The 22972-nt window shown below is 34.1% G+C and overlaps 5 protein-coding genes across 10 annotated transcripts in view; 2 read left to right on the plus strand and 3 right to left on the minus strand.

The window, feature by feature from the left end:
- Positions 1-45: 45 nt before the first annotated feature.
- Positions 46-5042, minus strand: RASSF8 (ras association domain-containing protein 8). The gene is made up of 10 exons (XM_011645356.3): positions 4649-5042; positions 3938-4048; positions 3466-3774; positions 3185-3308; positions 2789-3015; positions 2553-2714; positions 2293-2409; positions 2072-2211; positions 1649-1956; positions 46-1560 (listed from the first exon to the last, which is right to left on the minus strand). The coding sequence occupies exons 1-10, from the start codon at positions 4718-4720 to the stop codon at positions 1460-1462; spliced, it is 1671 nt and encodes a 556-aa protein (XP_011643658.2). The 5' UTR covers positions 4721-5042; the 3' UTR covers positions 46-1459.
- A 480-nt stretch (positions 5043-5522) lies between these two features.
- RpL13 (ribosomal protein L13) lies at positions 5523-7166 on the minus strand. 2 transcript variants are annotated; one of them, XM_011645364.2, is made up of 4 exons: positions 7021-7166; positions 6361-6519; positions 5997-6246; positions 5523-5851 (listed from the first exon to the last, which is right to left on the minus strand). In XM_011645364.2, exons 2-4 carry the CDS (start codon positions 6501-6503, stop codon positions 5585-5587), a joined length of 660 nt encoding a protein of 219 aa, XP_011643666.1. In that variant the 5' UTR covers positions 6504-6519; positions 7021-7166; the 3' UTR covers positions 5523-5584. The 2 variants fall into 2 exon arrangements, with proteins under 2 accessions (XP_011643666.1, XP_011643667.1); XM_011645365.2 differs by having other exon boundaries at positions 6984-7052.
- LeuRS-m (Leucyl-tRNA synthetase, mitochondrial) lies at positions 7020-11472 on the plus strand. 2 transcript variants are annotated; one of them, XM_089071991.1, is made up of 9 exons: positions 7020-7120; positions 7194-7467; positions 8256-8457; positions 8643-9036; positions 9109-9989; positions 10065-10418; positions 10495-10735; positions 10843-11080; positions 11173-11472. In XM_089071991.1, exons 2-9 carry the CDS (start codon positions 7363-7365, stop codon positions 11377-11379), a joined length of 2622 nt encoding a protein of 873 aa, XP_088928117.1. In that variant the 5' UTR covers positions 7020-7120; positions 7194-7362; the 3' UTR covers positions 11380-11472. The 2 variants fall into 2 exon arrangements, with proteins under 2 accessions (XP_088928117.1, XP_088928118.1); XM_089071992.1 differs by lacking the exons at positions 7020-7120; positions 7194-7467 and having other exon boundaries at positions 8320-8457; positions 8612-9036.
- Positions 11076-12670, minus strand: LOC105431273 (gamma-glutamylcyclotransferase). The gene is made up of 4 exons (XM_011645360.3): positions 12530-12670; positions 11746-12044; positions 11537-11641; positions 11076-11330 (listed from the first exon to the last, which is right to left on the minus strand). Exons 1-4 carry the CDS (start codon positions 12632-12634, stop codon positions 11309-11311), a joined length of 531 nt encoding a protein of 176 aa, XP_011643662.2. The 5' UTR covers positions 12635-12670; the 3' UTR covers positions 11076-11308.
- A 535-nt stretch (positions 12671-13205) lies between these two features.
- Positions 13206-22972, plus strand: part of LOC105431272 (ubiquitin carboxyl-terminal hydrolase 48) — a 51615-nt gene continuing 41848 nt past the window's right edge. For 2 of the 4 annotated variants that reach the window (XR_016138165.1, XM_011645358.2), the window contains exons 1-11: positions 13206-13348; positions 13946-14081; positions 14218-14421; positions 14506-14832; positions 15008-15244; positions 15327-15577; positions 15684-16231; positions 16318-16419; positions 16524-16927; positions 17037-17391; positions 17499-17683. Coding sequence is in view for 3 of the 4 variants with exons in the window: in XM_011645358.2 (XP_011643660.2) it covers positions 13948-14081; positions 14218-14421; positions 14506-14832; positions 15008-15244; positions 15327-15577; positions 15684-16231; positions 16318-16419; positions 16524-16927; positions 17037-17391; positions 17499-17683 (2747 nt within the window). In the remaining variant the exon portion in view is untranslated. Of the gene's footprint in view, positions 13349-13945; positions 14082-14217; positions 14422-14505; positions 14909-15007; positions 15245-15326; positions 15578-15683; positions 16232-16317; positions 16420-16523; positions 16928-17036; positions 17392-17498; positions 17684-17763; positions 17913-22972 lie in introns of those variants that run through there. The other 2 variants (XM_089071990.1, XM_011645359.3) reach the window with 2 other exon arrangements.

The following is a 22972-nucleotide window of genomic DNA, read 5'->3' on the forward strand; positions in this document are numbered from 1 at the left end:
ATATTTAAAGTGTGGGAAATATCTGTCGATTATACACAACAATAATAAAATATAGAGACATTTATTTTAATCAGAAAAGATTTAATTACAATAAGTAAACTAGAATTTGCTGGTTCTTGCTAGAATAATACTATTGTAGAACGCATAGAATAATACTATTGTAAAACGCATAAATTGTGAATAGTAGAGAATGTACAGAATACATTTATTATTTTTGAATCAAGGATCATGTGATCAATTATTGCACAGTTCTGTTATTCATATATATATTATTGGATTGAGTCATAAATAAGATTTGTTTCTTAAAATAAAATTTATTTGTTAATAAAAACTGGTGCATTTGACACTTCGGCTATTAAATTGAAATGGAAAAACAATGTCCTAATAACCATTAATCAAACCTTAATTGACAGGACATATAATCAGGCAATTCTCCAAACAACAATTATATTCTATCTGCATCATAACTTATTTGTAGCTCAACCTAATAATAATTAACATTACTGTTTAATATTGGGGATGTATATTTTAACCATAATGGTATATAACAATAGGTATACAAAATAAATGTATTCTTAATAAAAATATCAATGTGTCATAAAAATACTAGAGATTCTATCTAAAAAAAATTATATGCTTGTGAATTATATATTGTGGGTGTTATGTCAAAACTGTAAACTTGAATTATTGACTCTTATCCAGCTTTTTAAAATTTTAATACAGTAATTACTTATTTTTTTCTGTAAATAAATTATATGCCAACTTAAATTATTTTATAGTTTCACAGTTGACATAACATCGATAATTTAGGAAAATTATTAAAAATATCATGTAATTATTAAATATCGTATTGTTCAATTTTGTATTAGTTCATATTAACATTTATAATTAATCTAAGAAAAGATACAAAACCATAATTAAATCTATTATGGCAAAATATTTCTTAGCATTACAAAAAATGAAATAACTATTTGTAAGATATAATCCTAGGTATACAAAATTAATAAAAAGTGTACTAGTCATTTTGATTTTAAGACTCATCTATTTCCTATACTAACTGGAATTACCTATATATATTTAAAAAGTTATACTTTATCATAAAAAAATCATTTGTCAAAAAATGTATATACATTCAACGACAAAATAATTTGCTGATAATTATGCAAGTAAAAATGTGAAATATATTAAATATTTTCAAAAATATGAATGGCTTAATTGGCAACAATTTATAACACTTGATTAATAATCTCTTACAAAGAGTTTGTGAATAAATGGATTAAGGTATATGTAAAATATTTATGACACATATAATAATACTAATTATTGAAATAAATGCAAAAATATGGAAAAAATCGAGTACTTTATGTACTTTACTTAAAACAATATAAACATACAAACGCATTAACATATATTCTTTGATATGCTTTCTCACATGTAAGACAATATTGTCAGGTAATATTTATACCCACACACCATGTGGATTCTTACTTGTGGGCACTGCAGTTTCTAATTGTCTTGGTGATCCTATCATTTTACGTGTACTCCCAGGTTTATGGGCACCTAATAATTAAACAATTTTATTTATTAAATAATATATACAACAAACAAATGTAAGAACAGGCATGTATGACATGTATAAAATAAATACCTTCTAATAAAGATTTGACTTGCTCATCTGAGCATGCAACAGCTAAACTTTGCAGATTTGCCTCCTTCATGTCAGCTACTAATCTCTCTACTTGTAATTTCTTCTCAACGATGGCGGTCTCTAAGTTAACTACTTCTAATTTTAAAGATTCTGCATGTTGCGAGGCTAATTCAGTTGCACGTTTAGCTTGTTCTACCTCATTTTGTAAATGTTCCATTTCACTCATTATTTTCCGTTCCATAATTTGTCGTTCGTCTGTTTCACGGCTTATATTGTGTTGTTCCATCGCAAGTTCTTCCATAACTAGCCTGTAATTATAATTCTTATTATCTATTGTTATAATCATTTCAATGCAACATAATCTCTTATTCCGTAATATATTAAAGAAACATTAAATATTTTTATAATAAAAGATATTGTTACCTAATTTTATTTTTACATTGAAGAAGTTCCGTTTCGCAATTGGCAAGCTTTGATCTGAGCAATGTTATTTCTGACTTTAATGTTTTTTCCTGTTGCCTAACTATTTCACTTTCTTCTTCCACATGAGCTAATTCCTTGAGCTGATCAATACAAAAATTAATAATTCAGTAATTCATAATTGACATTAACATCAGAATATACGATAATTAGATAAAAATTACTTGTTCCTCGATGATACGTCCAGTGGACTCAATACGATTCATTTCTTGAGAAATGTAATCCATTTGATGCATTTGTTCCCTATTCTTTGTTTCCCAGTACAATATTTCTGCATCAAACTAAAATAAATAATTATCAAAGTTTATATTTTTGTGAAAAAGTTAAATTAATTTGTGCAAATTAAGCATTACTTTGAAAAAAAAAATATTTTGTGATATCTTAATTATATTAACTATATTATCTGGAAGAGGAAATATTTTACTTTTGTTAGATCAGCTTGTTGAGCATTAATAGTATCTCGCTGCTTGTTGACTAGTCTTATAAGTTCAACATATCGTTGAGTGTAAGCAACAGTTGCCATATTTTGTGTTGTGACAGAAAGGGGATTAACAGATTGTGTAGGCACTTTTGTGTCTTGAAATTCCTGTAAACGATATATTTTAAATGTATATGCAGTCTTATAAATTATTATAAAAAAAATAATTATAGCAATAAAACCTGAATGAGATTTCTTTTCAATTTAGAATTACTAGAAGATGGTTGATCGTCTTTGGGTACATGAGGGCTTCCGCTGCCATGTACAAATTGTGATCTTCCAGGACTGCTTAAATTCGGCGGTGGTGGATCTCGATAAGGTGGCAAAGTGCGTAATGGCGGTGAAGACGGGCCTGGAGGATCTCTGTAAGGTGGAACCTCACGTACCTTTTTCTGTAAGTGTATGGCGACTGCAAGAAAAAATAAATTAATAACGACACAAATAACATCATGAACATTGTTGCAAATATCGCAAGATAATTTAAAATAAAAAAGTAATTATTATTAACATTTTTAATAGATTAATTTTTTTATTAATATTTTCAATATAACATTTCAAATTATCCTAGAATAACTTACTTTCAGTATTAGTCCCTCGCGTAGGTGATTGTGCCGGTTTTTGTACATTTTTTCGAGTGTTCAAGTCCTTATTCTTTAAATGTGGTGTAGGCTGAACTACAGCTACATTATTCTCCATTTGAATCTAAACATTTTTATTTATATGTATTAATGTAATTAATTAGAAAAAGATTAATAAAAAGAAACAAAAGTAATTTTATATATAAAAATCACTTGTTTAAAATAATTTATATAAAAAAATTTATTGTTAATATTTGCTTTATTGTTTATTGTAGATTTACTTCTGTGCTATTTTCTGCAACATTTCCATGAAATCCACTAAATGTCAGTGATTTTCTTGTGTCTCTATTCCTTTCCAATCCTCCTTGTGTATCATCAAAATCTGAACTTTGTGTAGTTGATACAGTTTTGTTATCATCCTGTGTGTCAGTGGACCCTGTTCCATGCTCAGGTAATGAAATAGGCAAGCCATTTGGACGCGATGCATATGTCAGTCGAGATGGTAATGCACTAGTTTTATTATTTTCCGGTGTGGAACGTCTCAAAATCAATTGAACTTCGGAAGAATATTCACCCCATTTCATCAAAATCTAATCAATATAAATGGTACTGGATCAACTTTTATTAATCTTTGTATTTGCAATTATATCAATATAAATATTTTGATTTACTTAAAAGTTTCATATTTAGTTAACACTACAAGATATATTATACACTCGCGATATTTTTGCATATATCGAAAATATATCTAACCTTAAGAGGATTCTCGTAAGGAGCCAACAAACGTTCGCTGCTTCGCCAGCGTTCCACCAAAGTGAATCTACCTGTCTGAGCTGTAGCATGAGCCAGCGCATATACCACATCCTATAAATAAACTGTTGTGAGCAGTGATTTTTAAAAATAAAAACAAATAAATAAAGTACTCTTAAGAAACAGAGTAAAACAAATATAATTCTCAATAAGAATAAATGTAATGTTATAAAATATAATAATAAAATATTTTATATATACATATTTGTAAAGAATTTGATTATTTATATGATAATATGTATAAATATAAATGATACAATTGGAAACAAAAGTATAGACAGAAAATTATATTCAACATGCAAAAATAAATCAGAAATGTAAAATCAAAATTTTTTCTCTCTGTTTTTAAGACGTAATCGAAAACTTTTTTCCTTTATACAAAATAATTGTAAAGAGCCGCTAAAACTAAATAGATAGGGTATATTACAAATCCATTAAAAAATAATGACATGTAGTTGATGATGTAAACAGTTATTTTGAATTTATATAAAATTCAACAAATTATTGGAGATGTTTAAAATCCTGCCTGTCTTTACATTCTGTTATGTATGTCACATGTATGTAAAATTATTATATACATATAAATACATATATATAAATACATGTGAAATATATCACATAATACAATGGTTATAAGTTTCAGGAAATACATACTTGACAGGTGGTGCTCTCGGTAACCCCACAAACGATACGTTGAATTCCCTCCACCCAGACTTTGAGTTCCATCACGTTAATTGCGATACCCTATTTCAAATTTAATTCCTTACATTGCAAATGCAATCAGCTTGCATGAAGAGACCGTTCCTCATCTTTGTATATCAGATACCATAACCTCGCAGCCACCCATGTACGTCTCGATATTTTCACATCCGGATGAAACCAATTGGCTCTCGTCTCAATACAATCGTGCAGATATCATCAAAAATAAAACAGCTGCAATGAATATAACGTTTTGTTCCCAACGGGCTTTTAATTCTTCTTTGACTTCCGATATGCAATTATCGAGATGACAGATGTGCTACTACGGCGACACAACACGCTGGCGGCAATTTGCATCAAACGTTTCATATGCACGACAGATAAATCGTTGATTGCGGTTGATAAAATCATATACAAATGCAACATCAGAAGAGATCTTTTTAAAAGGCTAATTTTTCCTTCTCTTATATTTTTAATCAATAAAATAAATATATAAATTATTTATAATTTGAAATATTTGATGTAAATATATGTATTATAGTCAAAGCTAATTGGAGAAAAAATGCAGTTTTACAGTAATATATATTATTACTTTGTAAAAGTATATTTATGAGGCCTCCTATCAAACCCGCTGATAATCATAAAAATTTAGTTGGAACAGCTATCTTTGATTTGGATACAGAGATTTTTTTTTCTGATGTATTATCCAAAATTAATTATTAATTGTATATAATTTACTGTGAAAATTAAAATTATAAAACATATATAATATATTTATGTATCTGCTTCTGTTATTATAGGATAAAACGATTGCAAAAGAATAAAATCATTTTCCATCAGAGGAAATTTTTATTTTTATATATACATAAGGAAAAAAGATGTTATAACAAATTACTTCTTAACCTTTTTATCTTTCGCGACTTTAGTCACCTCATCAGGATTCTCTGACGCGTCCTTAATGCGTTTTGCACGAATACCGGCTAATCGCTTGTCAGCTCGTGCTTTACGAAGGGTTACATATGCAGAGAATTTAACTTCTTCTTCGGTAATAGGACGAGCCTTTGCCTTGGCGGGTGCTTGATGTCGGATAGGCATAGGTTCTCCCTTGATTTGAACTGCGAGTTTCCTTTCTTCTTCAGTTGCATCACCCTTCTTGGGCTAAAATATAAAAAAAAGAAAATTAATGCGGATGAAATAGAAGCGTATCGTCCATAGATTATCATGTTTGCAATTTTTAAATAACAAAAAAAAAAAAGAAAACATTCTATAAATCAACGATAACTGAGGCAGAGAGAATAGATACCTTTTGCTCATTTGTAGGGAAGAGGATCAACTTAGCCTTGTATTCCTTCAAACGCTGAGCATTTGCTTGCAGAGACTCAATCGACTTGGTACGACGACGAGGATCGACTGCAATTCCGATTGTCCTAGCAAATCTCCTGTTCAGACCACTAGCCTTCAGCTCGGAAAGTGTAAAACCTTTGCCAGCACGTACCTTCATATGATAACGAGATGTTGGGCAATGAACAATAGGTCTTAGAAGTTTTACAGGCCTGAAAAAAATAACCAATAAAATTTAAAATAACCACTAAAACAAGCAACAAACTGAAATTTATAGATAGTATATATTATCAATATAACATAGATGTTTCATATATTTAACATACCTAGGGGCAAGAGCTCGTGCCTTCTTGACACGTTTTTGCTTGCGACGGATCTTCCTCGCCGGTTGGTTAAACCAGGTCTTCACATATCGCTGCCAATCCTTATGGAAATGGCCATTTGGAATCATATTATTTCCCTTCCCCATGGTTGATGTCTAAGATCTGCAACAGAGTCAAGACTCAGTATCTGGATGGATATTAAATATTTTTGAAAATGAGGAAATGTCCGATCTTCTTCTTTATTATTATGTGCCGTCAATCTGCTGTGAGAGGTATTTACGAATATATAGGCATCATAACATTCAATATGCATGAGAGGTTAGTATCTGTAATCTAAGTAGTATGACTAAATGTAGATAAATTCATATCTATCGAGAAATTGTGAATAAAACAGACATATGAAACTGCATTGAGGCTGAGGAAAAATCGCGAAAAAAGCGAAGATAAAAAAGAGCAGAAACAGATCTATCCAGATTCTAACCTCCCTTCGGCGGTTAAACTTGATATAAATTGGGATCAATTATTTTGTTGCAGGAATCAGATATAATAAGACGAAAGTAATCGGAAAAATAGATAGTTTTGCGTTCCTATAAGTACATATCTCGCAGAATATACGATGGCAATACCTCGCACAGATTTAAATCTTACTCGACATTCACTCACCGACTGACGGACGCGAGGCAAAACGGAAAAGGATCGTGGAATCGACCGGAAGTGGCACTTTTCGGAGCAGAAATTCTACTGCGGGATCTCTCTCATATATGTAAACGAGATTTTTCGGCGCATTTCTCGGAGATGATCATTAGGACGTAGACAATATTCGTGGATTTTTTCAGGACAGCGAAAGGAATGATCGAGTCTTAATAACACAAACCGTGATTTATCTACAGTTGTATAGAAAAATGGCAGCGCACGTGGTGTAAAGATACACGCTGGATCACAAAACGAGCGTGTGTCATTCTGCTTCGCATTGTTTATTTGTGGAAAGGACTAGGATTTCACAAAATGACGCAAAATTTACTTTATTCCTTAAAAATGATATCGCGATGCAAGTCACGAAGGTTTTTAAGGAACTTTTACCAGTCATCTCAAGTGTCTAACGCGTCACTGGTATTTTTAATTGTTTTCTTGCTGATTATATGTGGAAATTATATGTGGATTATATGTTTAAACGTCAAACCTTGCTCAGTTTTTATTTTATTTATCTATGATGTTTTGCAGTATAGTAAAAGTTTTAATAAAGTTTTAAATTGATTGTGATAAAGTTTGAGGTTACAAAGTGGTTTATTAGTCTTCAACTTTATGTCCCTCTCTGCCAATGTAAAGTAAATCTTGAATTAACTTATTCTTTTAATTCTAAGAATTAGAAAAAAGATAAAGAATAGATTAAATTCAGATTAAAGTTAATCTATATTAATAGAAATAAGTTATAAAAATTAAAAGATGAGAGACAAATTAACGAAATTGCATCATTTAAAATTCAAGAAATTACATGATTTCAACCAGATTATAATTGATTTTATCATCGCTTGACTTGTCAAATGATATCTGTATCATTTGTTATTGCAAATTATTAATTTCTTATTGTATAAGAAAAAGATGAGATTAAGAATTAATTAGATCATTTTAAGTAATCCTACTGAATAAATTAATTTTCAATGGGATATATTGATTGGTTAATCACAGTTTGATTGAAATGGATCTTAATAAGATTGGAAGCTTTTCAGCAAGAAACAGAAATTAACACAAAAGTCATTCCTTGTCTTTTATTGAATATCAAAGAAAAACAAATGATTTCCGTCAATCTATGTCTTTTGTTGAAGAGCTCCTATCATCATTAAAAGTTATAGAATAAATTTATTTTAAACAATGTTTTTATTTATATATTGTTTTTTTAGGTGACATGTACATTGAATATCAAGAAAAATATAGAGGAACGTTGGAGAGATCGAGTCAATCCTAAATTCAATATTACTGAGGATAGCAAAGATAAATTTTATATTCTTTCTATGTTTCCATATCCATCTGGGGCTTTGCACATGGGTCATGTTCGAGTTTATACAATAAGCGATACAATAGCTAGATTTTATAGATTGAAAGGTAAGTTTCATCAATATCTATCATAGAGATTTATATATCAAGAAATAATGAAATATTTTATAGGACATAAGATTAAAGTATGAACTGAGATAATAAATCTTATAGTAAATCTTTAATGACAATATACAATATAAAATAATAATTATGTTTACAGTTTTAACATAGAATATCATAATAAATCTTAGGTAAAAATGTGATTCATCCAATGGGTTGGGACGCTTTTGGATTACCAGCAGAAAATGCTGCTATTGAGAAAGGAATCAATCCTAGTGTATGGACAAATAATAATATAGAAACAATGCGTGATCAGTTGAGAATGTTGAATTATTCTTTTGATTGGAATAGAGAATTTGCTACCTGTGATCCGGATTATTACAAATGGACTCAGGAACTGTTTTTAAAGTTGTTTGATAAAGGTTTGGCGTATCAAAAGGAAGCCTATGTCAATTGGGATCCAGTTGATCAGACTGTACTAGCCGAGGAACAAATAGATGTAAATCAACGATCTTGGAGATCGGGTGCACTCGTAGAAAAGAAATTATTGACACAATGGTTTATTAGAACGACAGCTTTTGCAAAGTAAGTTCGAATGTAACATATATGGCAGTTTGAAAAATTAATATTTTTAATTAACAAATTGATTATGTCTAGATCACTGCTGGAGGGTTTAGATGATCCAACCTTGAAGGAATGGAAAGATATTATAAAATTACAAAAGCACTGGATAGGTGATTGCAATGGCATTAGTATCGATTTTAAATTAGTGTCTGAAATTCCAGAGTTCCCGGGAACATTAAATATATGGACTGACTTGCCAGAATTTATAGAGTACGCAAAGTTTGTTGCTATATCACCTGAAAGTATATTACATCGTAAAGAGCATACGTATGAAATAGATGTTGGAATAAAAAATTTAAACGCGAAAATAATAAATCCATTTTCCGGTGAAGAATTGCCGATATTTGTCACCGACAAAGTGATTTATCCGCCATGGAGAGACACCCGCTTGGGTATACCTTCAGCATCGATGGATGATCTAAAATTCTCGGAGTTGGTTGGAATACCGTTTACTCGACATTCGATACGTAGCTATGAACAACAACAGCAAAGGATATCTGAAGTATTCCATAAGGCTAGAGAATTGCAAATAGGTGGATATCCAGTAAGCTCAAAATTGCGAGATTGGCTAATCTCTAGACAGAGGTATTGGGGTACACCTATACCTGTTATACATTGTGCAAATTGTGGCGTACAGCCTGTACCTCGTGATCAACTTCCTGTGATATTGCCAGAGACACACTCGGGCTCGAATAAAAGACTCTCGATCCATGAGATGAAGGATTGGTTGCAGACGGAATGTCCTAAGTGTGGAGAAAAAGCGACTAGAGAAGCTGATACAATGGATACGTTTGTAGATAGCAGCTGGTATTTTCTAAGATTTATAGATCCAGATAATACGAAAGAGATGTTTTCGGTGGAAAAAGTTAAGAAAATCTTTCCCGTGGATCTTTACATAGGCGGGAAAGAACATGGTATAATAACTATTTTATTAATTGCTTTACATTCCAGACACACAACTTAATCTTTATAAATATCATATCTTTCAGCCGTACTTCATTTATACTTTGCCCGGTTTATAAGCCATTTCCTGCACTCGGAAGGACTTTTACCATGTCGGGAACCATTTAGACAACTTCTTGTACAAGGAGTAGTAATGGGTAAAACGTATCAAGTGATAAGTACTGGCAAATATATAACAGAGGATGAGGTGATGATGAAAGAGGACCAATACAAGACAAAGTCTGGAGAACTTGTCTCTATGCACTGGGAAAAAATGTCAAAATCAAAACACAATGGAGTCGATCCTCTTAATTTGTTGAAGAAATATGGAATAGATACAACAAGGTTATTAATATTAGCCGATGTTGCACCAACGTCTACTAGAAATTGGTCAGAAGACAGTAAGTATTTTAAAAATCGATTATTTAATCGATGATCTTATCAGAAAATAATATATTTATTTCCATAATATTGCAGCTATTACAGGTATACTGAATTGGCAAAATCGTCTTTGGGACACTGTACAACAATTTACAGCTGAACGCGATAAAATGACTCTGAAGGAAATTGAAGACAAACTTACTGATTCCACATTCATCAAACAAGACGCATATATGTTCGATAGTCGAAATTATTTTCTCCAAAAAGTGACATTTAATATCGTAGACTCACAGCAACTTAGTATAGCAATATCTCGAATGCAAGGTCTTACAAATAGGTAAAAAAAAATTTATATTAAATTTAATAACCTTCGATATAGTAATTTTAATATTTGGATATACATTGAATAAATTTAAATATGTGATTACATATATGTGATTACAGTCTGCGAAAAGTTAACATAGAGTGCATGAGAAAAAGCCGCGAATACGAAAGAGCATTAGCCGTTCAAATTATAATGCTCGCTCCATTCGCTCCACATTTCGCATCTGAATTATGGACCATTTTTCGTTCTGCGAAATATCATCTTATAGATAATAGAGATGTAGACTTAGATAAAGATCTGTTTGATCAGAAATGGCCAGAAATTGACATGGATTATAATCTTACAATGAATGTTTACGTAAGTATATATACATCAATATATTTCATATTAAAATGTTATTTTTTAACATTTAATTTGTTTAATATTTACAATAATAATTAATTATCCAGGTGAATAAAAGACAATTTCTCAAAATAAAGATTCCTCGAAGTAACCTCAACGATATGACGGCAGATACGGCGATGGAGTATGTGAATCTTGATCCTTATTATCAAAAGTACTCGTACAATAAAAATATTGTTGAAATCAATTTTCAATCAAAGAAAGACTGTAATGCATCGTTATACATAACGATGGAGAAACAGAAAGAAGATTAGATAAAACACCAGCATTATGGTATTTTGGTGTGTATATGTATATATATATATATATGTATGTGTATATATAAGATAAAAAATTTTATTTATCAATACAGAATTATTTATTACATAAAACCAAGCATTTCTAAAAACTTTTTAGGATAGTTCGACTTACCTAATACCATATTCTCCTTCATATCCATTATGTGGGATACTTTTCAAAAATTCTATGTAATCAGCAGGAAGATTGTTTTCCTTAGCTCCTTCTAATATCATATTTCTATATAACAAGAAAAACAAAAGTTTTGGTAAAAGTTAAAGATAATTATAATTGTATTCAAGCCTATAATAATCTCATTTTTTTAATTATATATGATTACATACATATATAATGGTGAGGGTCTTTTCTCCATAGGAAAGTCCTCTGGTTTTATATATTCCTTTGGATTATCACATTGCTGATATACTCTACAATTTAGAGTTGTACCACTAGGGGTTTCAACATTTACTTGCATCGCATGATATATTTTATCCTGAACACCTTCCTGACAATCCAATGTGGATAAATTACATTTGTTTATTTCCCAAACCACACCCCACACAACTGAATTTTCTGTTTCCACAATTGTTGCAGATGTCCCGCGCCATCGTTGAGAATATCTTTGAAAATCCAATCTAAAATTCTATAATTGAAATATATATAACAAATGTTATATATATATATATATATATATATATATATATGAAATATATAAGGTATCCTCAAATTACCAGATGTTCTTTCATTTTCTGTGAATTTTCTAAGACATAATAACTTTTATGCAAAAATATGCGCGCAAATTGTTTTGCAAGTAGATTAGTTAACTTTAAATAATTTTCATTTAAAAACTATCACAGCCTCAGTATTTTCGTATAAGAATGTTTGTCTTAGACTATTGCATAAAATTTGTCATTGCACTCGGTAATTTCGGGACACCGAAAAATATTTAAAACGTTCGAGCAAAATACATAAAAATTAAGGATTTACGCAAAAATGATTGGTGCTTTATTAATAAATCCACCAATGATTTTGTGTGTCCGGAATGTCTCCGGAATCGACGAATGTACAAATTTGCCAACGTAGAACGAAAAATTTATACATATTTTTATCGTTTTTTTTCTTAATTACCTTTATGTAACCAATGTCTTTCACTATCGCAGTCGGATTATTTAGGCGTATCCTCTTGGCGAGTAAATTACTCCCATAAGCGAAGTATAGGAACGTGTTGGACATTTTTCAGGCCGACGTTTTCGACGATCTTTTCGTAAAGTAATTTTGAACGACAAAGCACTCTCTCTCTCTCTCTCTCTCTCTCTCTTTCTCGCTATCTCATTCGCTACAATTCTATTTCGTTCGGTGTTTAAAACGACGCGTAAACAAACATATATAGATTACATATGTACATAAGTGTGTATCTACGAAAGATAAGGTATCTCCTCCGCACAAGGCGACAGGTCGTCATTACAAAAATCTGGTGGCGGGGGGAAGAAAGAGGTGCGGGGCGCGCATTCCTCGTTCCTCCGGAACGCGTTTTCGTCTTCCGTCAGTGAGACACCCCGCTTGTCATCTTTCTATCGGATTAATCTCTCCGACTTCCACCGCGTCGGTAATTTCGGCGATTGCGTTTGACGCGCGCTCCGATCCGACCGACAGCGTCGCGTCTCGTCGCGTCCCGTCGCGTCGCGTCGCGTTCCGTCGCGTCGCGTCGCGTCTGACGACGAACGCCGACGGCGAGGAGCGCTCGGTCGTTTCCCTCTTTTCTTTTTTCCTTTCTCCGCTCCCTTTTCCGTGGCGATCACCGCGGACCGCGTACATCTGACGCATCTCGCGGAGGCACTCGAGACGTTCGACGGCGCAAGCCGCGCGATTACGGAGAGACCCCCGCGGGACGATAATGCGGGAGTAGCACAACGGTTTTCCATAACCTAAGTTGTAAATCGTGCGGAGGTAAGGCAGCTCCCGGTGACACACGGAGTGGCGAACGCCGTGACGCGTGTCACTCTATCGGTTCTTTCTTTTTCTCTCTCTCTTTTTGTCCGGGCACCCTGATAACATGGCCACGGCTACGACGTGTTCCGGAGCACGTTTTTTTGTCTCTTTATTTCTACCGACTCCCAAATGATGAGTTTATTTCTCATTTTATTTATTTATTTTTCTTTTACGTATAACGAACGTTAGGATTTTTAGAGGACGCACGTGTATTCCCTTGATTTTCAATATCTTGATTAATGGAAAAAAATGTTCGGAGGGACTGCATGAAGACATGAAGAATGAAACAATTTATGGAGATTTATTAATTTAAGAATATGAATAATAGAATAATAGAATATGAATAATTTATTTAGTAAGGAAAAAAAAGAGAACTATTATTAAAATTAGATGTTTCTAGAATTTATACAACTTTGGGTAAAAATTTATTTTCCTACGTTTCCTATGTTGAATTAATTTTTACTGAGAGGATAAATTATTTTATGATTTTATTGATCTCATTGTATTTTTGTTATACTTCTCATGCAGATTACAATTGAATATTTTATTTTGCAGATATGCCTCCAACAAAGAAAGGTGACTTGGATAAGTTAGCATGGGCATGGATAGAATCTGTCAATCCAGATGAGGTCGACAGAATACATTTAGAAACTGCATATAGAATTGGATTAAAGAATTGTAGAAATTGCAAGTAGGTTGAGAATTATTTGTATTATTTTGTAATAAGAAAAAATTCAACAATGATATGATTAACATTCAAGTTAACCGTATCATGTTATAAGTTTATTGTAAGTATATATTTTAATTGTGACGCATTACTGTTTCAGACGTAATTGCACCTACAATCCCCAATGTCTAACAGGTTTGGGAGAGGAAAAATATATAAAGTCTCAGCCTGCTGAAGTAGTGTCTTTAGAAAGTTCCCTTTCTGAGCTACGCGATCCAACTCAATATGTAGGTTTAAAGAATCTAGGTGCTACTTGCTACGTCAATAGTTTAATCCAAATGTGGTTTCATAACGAAGACATGAGGTATGTGATATATGTTGATTGAAGCTGAATAGTTTTTCTTTGCATGTATGTTACGCATTATCTTAAGAAATCAAACCTCAACAGGAGGATAATATACAAATGGGACATTACGGAAGATCCGGAAGAAAAGGAGGCGTTGTACCAGTCAAAGAAAGCAGGAATACCCTATCATCCTGTAACGGCAGTCGGCCAGTTGCAGTACATTTTTGCGATGATGCAATTCGGCAATCGGAGTCTTCTCGATCCAATCAATCTCGCTATCGCGTTATCCCTGGATACTAGAACGCAGCAGGATGCTCAGGAATTCTCCAAGCTTCTACTGTGCCATATCGAAGGAAAGCTACAGCAAAACTCAGAGCTGAAGTCGATGTTGCAGAGGCTGACCCAGGGAAAATACAGCTATATCAATCGGTGGGTTTTCTGAAGTGGAACAATGAGAATTTTCCTAAACGATGATGGTGCTGATGATCTTGACGATGACAACATGGTAGGACACGTTGCCCGCTACGATGTCTGGCGCGACCGACTGATCCGACGAAGAAAAATGACTTTTTAGTAGATAATTAGAATTTTACGTTTGACGCAGTTGCTCCACGTGCAGTACTGAGTATCCAACATCCACCACGTTCTATGAATTGGATCTACAGCTGGCAGCAACTTTGAAGGAGGCGATCGACAATTATTTATCAGAAGAACAGCTGACGGGGGCGAATCAATACCATTGCGTTACTTGCAATGATAAAAAGGACGCCAGGCGATTCATACGATTGGAGTCTCTCCCGGAAACTCTAAATATTCAACTAATGCGTTTTGTATTTCATAGGTGAGTCTTAGACTTTTATGAATTTTATAATAATCAGCAAGCTTCGATCTGTTCGAAATAATGGCGCAGTTATTTATGATAGAGATTCCGGACAGAAGAAGAAGTTGAATTCGTATATTCAGTTTCCCGAAGATCTTGATATGTCGGAGTACGTTAGGTGTCAACCGCAAACTCACCTGTACAGTCTCGTTGCAGTATTGAGCCACAAAGGTCCATCCGCGCATTCTGGGCATTACATCGCGAATATATGTAATTCAAGCGGGGAGTGGTATCAGTTTAGCGATGATAAAGTTGAAAAAATGCAGAATAAACGAATCGAGGATGGCGTAAATGGTAATTACTTTTTTTAATCAAAAACTCTGCATTTAATAAAAAAATATGTATGACTTCTCACATGCTAGAAGATAGTCAGTTTTTTTCTTTTTTTTTTTTTATATAGATAAATCAATGAAACGTGGACGTGTTCCAAAAGGATTCCTATCGTCCAATACGGCTTATATGTTGGTTTATAAAAAGTTAACTGCAGATTGGCGAACAAACGCTGCGAAGAAAATGAAATTGAAGAAACCTGATGCGGAGGTAAATGTCTCCAGCGACGTCGTTTGTTCGGAGAAGTTTACTGTTCAAGAAAAGTCAAACTCTTCGGATGAAATAAAAGAAAAGCATGATGTTGAAGATGTACCATCAATTCAAGAAGAAAGTTCTGATAAGATACCGAAATTAAATGCAGAGGATAAGATAGAAAGGGATGACTCTGCAATATCTGAAAAGACTGATATACTTACTACGGATACAAGTGAAACTATAGAAACTGTTGCTAGCACTAACGGATGTAAAGATGTACACGATCCCACTTTGGATGAATTACAAAATAAGGTTCACTGTCTAAAGCAGCCGGTGGTAAAAGTTGTTAAACTTGATTATAAACGATTGAATGGCGATGCACACAGAGCTATGAGTTGCGGAGAACGAGATTTTTACGAAGAGGTAAATTTAGATGTAAATTCTTTTTAGATATCCGCGCTAAATTTTGCGTGTGTGATATTTGATTAAATGCATTTTTCTGTCTACAGATGGAATTTGAGAATTGGCAAGTAAGTAACACGATGCGTGAACTTGTCAGACAAGAGAATGTTAAACACGAATTGAGCTTGTTAGCCGCACAACAAGAAAAAGTAAGAAAATATCAATTATACTATATCAAAATTATACTAGACATAATTTTAAAATTATTAAACTATTTTTATATTTATTGCTACACTATTTCTTTTTTTTTTAGCAAAAAGAAATCGAAGATCAGAATTCCAAACGACAACTCGTAATAGATGTATATAACATAATTCAATCAACAATATATTGGAATAATTATTATTGGATACCAACCGATTGGTTATCGAAATGGTTGATCGGACATTCTACTACAATCGGCATTCGTCCGATCGATAATTCCAGTTTAATGTGCTCACATTATCGAGTCGATCCACTGAAAGTCAGTCGTGCGAAATGTGTGCCGGAGTTAGCGGCTCAGATGCTTTACGATAAATATCAAGGTGGTCCGCGATTAGATCAGACATATTTGTGCGAAATCTGTGTTAAACGACGTTGCAAATTACTACGTTTTAAGTTAGCACTTGAACGAGATCACAAAGAAGTTAGCGAACTAATTCGTGCATTTAAAGAACCGTATGTATTTTAATAATTTTTAAAATTTGTCACAATGAAAAAAAAGTGAAATAATAATAAGTGAAATAATATTAGTGATAATAATTGTGTAACGATATATCTATTTTAGTACTGAGACGAGTTATATAATCGGTACCGATTCACTGCGATCATGGCGAAGATTAGCTATGGAAACGTTTCAAGAGGATATGGAAGAAAAAGTGGATGATTGTCAGGATACTATACAAGAAGAGACTAAAAATATAGACAAAGATGGCAATGATTGCCCGAAAGAAGTTGAGGAAAACAAAGAAAACGAAGTTATTATAAATTTCAACGAAGACTTACTCTGCGAACACAAATCTCTTAAAACGGCGGACTCTAGTAGGAAAGTGATACCTCAAGAGGCGTGGTCGATTTTAAAAAAATATTTTCCGGATTCGAACGAATATCCCGTTGGATCATCATCTTGTTCAATTTGCGAGGTAGATTCATAAGTCTTTTGTTCTTTCTCTCTCTTCTATGTATGAATTAATTATTGAAATATTTTTTATAAGTTTCAATTATATCTGTATACTATTGATTTTCTCAGGAGAGGATGGAAAACGCACAGCGAGCAAAGAAGGACGACAAAATAAAGGCGAAGCAACAGAAAGACGAACTTACCGACTTGTATTACGGAAAAAACAGGAATGAAATCTCCAAGTGCGATGATCCTGAGAAACTGTTCTACATCGTTGAGAAAAGCTTCCTGGATAGTTGGCGTTCCTTCATTCGGTGAGTTTATTTAAATTTTATTTATGTTAAATTTTACTTATATATCGCATTGATGAAAAATATCATAATCGCATTTTTAGACATGGATTTTACAATAATATTTTATATTGTCTTGTCCTTGGATAATACATAATTTAAACAAAAATTGTAAGTGTTTTATGATTATATATTTATTTTAAGTCTGGATTTTTAATCTTTTTAAAAAAAGAAGTTAATACACAAGTTAATATTTCTCAGATTATCATTTCATGATCATAACACTCTTCGTTGATATCTCAATTTTTATATTATAATCTTGTCGGTAATCGTTTACCAGGGCATTTGTACGTGGAGACTAAGATGACGCTAGTTGTCTTGGAAATTGTGATGTGAAATAATGTTGAATTTTTCGATCGATCGCTATAAAAACAAAGTAATTTATGTGCAACGTTTTTCGTGCATTTAATGATATCGAACAATACAAAAAATGTTACTTAATAAAATTGAAATATTTGACAAAAAAAACAATGTAATGTAAATTAGAAATGATGGAATTATCATATTGATATACAATTAACGGAAATTGATTAAAGATGAATTAAATATTCTTTGATTTTAACATATTGGTATTTAATAGATATGTAATATTTTATTTAATCGCAATTTAATTTGCTATATTTTATTACTTACTTACACTTCCTTTAAACACAAAATTAGTATTGAATTTTTGCATTGTCTCTAATACAATTGTGAGATTTTTGCGAGAAACGCGGCGAACGCTCGATCTCGCGTCGTTCATGATCGAAATCGGTGGTTCGTTTCGTTGTCATAAACGTTGGAAAGAGAGGAGGGTGGACGAGAAGGGTAGATATATCCGGGATGTATTAACGAGCTTTTCCTAATTATGAGAAAAAACTGGCCCGCGCGATTAAGCTGGGCGACGGCGATGGCCGGGTCTCTTTCTCTCTCTCTCTCTCTCTCTCTCTCTCGTCTTTCACTCGTGTGGTTGTGGGGGAGGACCGGCACGGGAGAAAACTAATTGAAACCGCTTAACGACCCGCCGGCAAATGATACATCGACCCCGACGAAGGGCCACCGGTGTCTTAATATCGTTTCGCCTTCTTCCACGGTCAAGACCGTAAATGCAATTTGGACTCTCGCTCGATCTTCTTCGAGTTTCTACTTTTCTGGTGTATTCGTCTCCCTAATCTACACTTCACTTGGGAAAAACATCCCAAAAGCACGCACTCAAAATTCGCCGCCACCAAGAATGAATTTCAACTTTTTTGGTTATTATACAGAAAGAAACAGTTTTGTTAAATAATCTACAAAATTCTAGATACGAATCTTAAAATAATTTTATTAAATATAAAAAAATTATGTATAATATGACGATAATGCTCTTGATAGTCTAACAACAAACTTAAATATTCCACACAATTATTTTGATAGTCTGACAATATATTTCAGATCTGTTTAAATATTTTAGTAAAACTGTTCTTTCTGTGTTTCCGAATTTCTTTACTAAAAGGACAATTTTGTTGAATCTAAAGATTTGGATATAAATCTGAAAATAATTTTGTTGTATGCGTATCATTATAAGCATAATAATACACAAATTTTTTATATTCTATCGAGCAATTTTAACGTCCTGCATAATTATTTTGATGACTTAACAAAACTATTTTTTTATATCCGTTCAAATTTTTAGATTACTTCAACCAAACTGTTCTTTTCGCGTTCGTTCTGCTTCTTGGACTTTCTTCCTCGCGAAACGAGAGCTAGAAGAACATCCACACTTTTGTCACGCACATCCCTCTTTAAACAAAAAAGATATATATATATATATATATATCTTTCCCCTAAATATGTATTAGTAGATTCAGTAGCGGATTTCACTCGAATATGATCTCGTAAATACGTACGGGGTCCTTCCGACAGTGAAAAAAGGTCTTTTAACATCCGGGACGGCATTATCTGCGCGCTCCCTTATTATACATTCTCTCGGCGCGGCGCGACACGTTGGCTCTGGACACTTCGGATTGACAGATTCAAATTCGCCGGGGCTTAAATCTCGTGGATTCAACGGTGTGCGAGCTAAACCGGGATCAACCCTTCTCGCGGATTACACGTTTGTCGTGTCACCCGCGATTTCGGTGTACACATACGCGTAGGGGGGGGGGGGGGGAGTATGAAAACCACGAAATAAGTGGTCGGGTTCCCATATTAAACAAGCTGCCCGAATAAGAAGGAGGGCAGCTATACTATACGTTCTACTCTTTGTGCGATGTAGGTGTGTACAATTTCTATACGTGATATACTTTTAACAATGTCTTTGAAAATAATTTAGTTTGTAGGAGAAAATTAAACATTCGATCGCGTTTGAATCGAAGAGAGAGAAGCGATAGAAAAAAACGACAATTCGCTACCTCGTTCTCTCGTTTCTTGAGATTGCGAGTGTCCACGATCCATTATCGAGAATTTGCTATTAACCGAGGGAGAGAAAATGTGAAAAATATTTTTCCGGACCGCTGGCATTGTCTTCGACCGACTCCTTTGTGACGTCGGTGATTAATTTTTCAGCAGGTCGGGCATGCCGCCCCTTTTTTGCGCTACCACTGCCAGTATAATCGTTCTTTGTATTTTTCGAACAAAACTCCATAGTTCGTTGCTTCCATTACACATAGTTATATTATACAGTACGTGCATAGTGTACAATCTTTTTGCAATACTCAGCATATAAAATTACTCTTTACTGTCATATATATATATATATATATATATATATATATCTTTCTCTTTTATATTAAATTTTCTATATTTAAACTATGCTAGAATCGCGCGCATGTAAAGGTCCTTGTTTTTTCATTCCACATCATCAGTTTGAATAGCATCATGTTCATTTTTTGTTTAAAATAATAATAAAGAAATAATTTTTTGATAAATAATCTCCTTTTGTAACTTAAAAGTAAAATAAAAGTAACATTACTAATTTTAGCATATTTTATTTGTAAAATTTATTTGAATTATAAATCGAATTTCTTTTCACTTTTGAGCAACCTAGAAACTATTGCCTTACTTTATCTCTTTCGATAGGCAATCATTTGCCATCTTTATTACTCCTTTTATCGATAATTAGCTAAGACTCGCTAATCAGATGCATTGGAAGCTTCCGCGCCTTTAGGAGAACAAATGGCGTCGAGAATTGCAATCCGTTTAACTAGCTTCAAACAAAGTCCCCCGCCAATCCGTCAACGTCGCTCGGTTGGATCTTCGAAAGGATTAGGATTTGCATAAACGATCATTCAACTTCCACTTGACGCCATTCATCCTTTCTTTTGGATATTCCCTGGCATTGGTGATTTAAAAACCTATACTTCGTAGGCAAGATCCGTTAGATGGGAACTGTTGATTATATTATTAGTCTTTCATTTAATACGCATTTTCGTTATTTTCTTTGATTTATTTGGCTATAAAGAGGAAAATTAATTACGAGATGATAAAAGCAGACATTGTAATAGAAGCTATTTAATTTTATATCCGTAAAGTTTATATTGTAGAGTCTAGGAAGTATAAATAGTTTATCTTTGGTAAAGTAACAAGAACAGTTTCGGATTAAATTACGAATTAGCTGACATCGCAAATTAATAATAAGTATGATTTGTTATTCAATTTATATTAAATTTTGTGATATTATTTTATAAAATTTTATTCAGAAAAGATGGATTTCTTTTGACGGATTTTGCGACAAGAGCTCACTCGCACAAGAGCTCAGACGCGATGTTTATTACATCTGAGTGCAAGCTTCCTCCGTGATGTTGGTGCCCATCGGGCGTACGCGCTTCCCAACCTGACTTTCGCACTTCGGTAAATAATTATTAATGATCATGCTCGGGGAAAATGTGACCGCGATCTTGTTGACACCGCATTGTAACGCCGCGGACAATGGTGCCGTCGTCGTCGTCGTCGTCGGGTCTCGGAAGCGTGCGCCGCGAGGCTGATGTAGAAAGGAGGAAGAGAAGGAAGAGGAGGCGATGGTCGGGGAAGGGCAGAGGCCATAATTAATAACTGGGAATTGATTAAGGTGCCAGATAAGTCCATGGAGCCGGTAGCTTGTGTCTCTCGTCTCTCCTCATCCTTCTCGCGCTCCCTTCGGCTGTCTCTCGCGCGACGCGCGTTACGATATGATTAATAATTTCAAGATAACGCCATCGTCCCCGTAGAGTCCCTAACATCGTTGTCGTCCCTCCGCGAAGGACCGATTTGCGGCCCCACTTACGGTCTCATAAATGACTAATTATTCTCGCCGTCCTTCGTCCAGCTCGTCCGGTGGCCATTTACGCTCTGGTCTCTCGTTGCTCGAACGCAAATCTCCCTTCTACGAAATCTCCCTTCCCACTCCAAAGATTTTCCCAAAGAGTCAATTTTCTCCCGAAGTGAGTTTTCCTCGCGTTTTCTCGTTCACTTCTGCGTTCTCAACGAGGACGCTGTCGGTTGATGATTCGCTCTTACGGAAAGGCGTAACTCGACGCGGCCCGACGTAGGTTTCCCTTTCCTCTCCAGCGAGGGGTGAAACGCCGAAGAAATTCCGACTATTTTGCGTACATTTGGCAGGAGGGTGCCGCTGCTTCGAGGCGAACGCAGCGGAAAGAGAGAGCGCAGCGCGACGGCCGGGGTGGACGGGTGCTCGCGGAAGGAAAACTATAAATCATTCGACGAAACGAGCCACGTTAGAAAAAGAGGGGTGAGTCTCGGATGTATTGGAGGAGGGTGGCTCGTAGTCGTCGTGCATCGACTCGCGAAATCCAACTACCCTTAAATAAATTGATTCATTGCGAGAGACCTCCGCGCGCGCGTTGCCACCATAAACTCGAGCCGTCTTAAGTTTTCCACCCCTCCCCCCTCTCCTTCTTTCTCGTCCGATGATATTTCGCTAATTTTCGAGAAATGGAGAGTTCATCATCCTCGCGGCAGGAAGACGATCCTCGGAAGTTGATCTTATTGGGAAATTGTGCGATCGCAACATCATTCACGTTTGATTTTTTTCGACAAGTTTGCGACTTGGAAACAAATTGGAATCGATGCGTTACGCGCGAAATGCTCTCGATTTATATTTATGCAAATTTCCCCCATATGAACGATACAGATACAGTAGTGGTAAATTATCTTTTAATCGATCTGTATTATTTTCGTCGATAATTGGATTCTCGTACATTCACAAACGCACGCTCGACGCGTGGAAGGAATTCTTTCGGAATCAGGATGTGTCCTCCTTCTCTCTTTCTCTCTCTCCACCTCTATTCCTCATTC

Source organism: Pogonomyrmex barbatus, unplaced genomic scaffold, assembly GCF_055798465.1.
Source record: "Pogonomyrmex barbatus isolate J1 unplaced genomic scaffold, ASM5579846v1 scaffold12, whole genome shotgun sequence".
In the NCBI taxonomy this organism is placed as follows: domain Eukaryota; kingdom Metazoa; phylum Arthropoda; class Insecta; order Hymenoptera; family Formicidae; genus Pogonomyrmex; species Pogonomyrmex barbatus.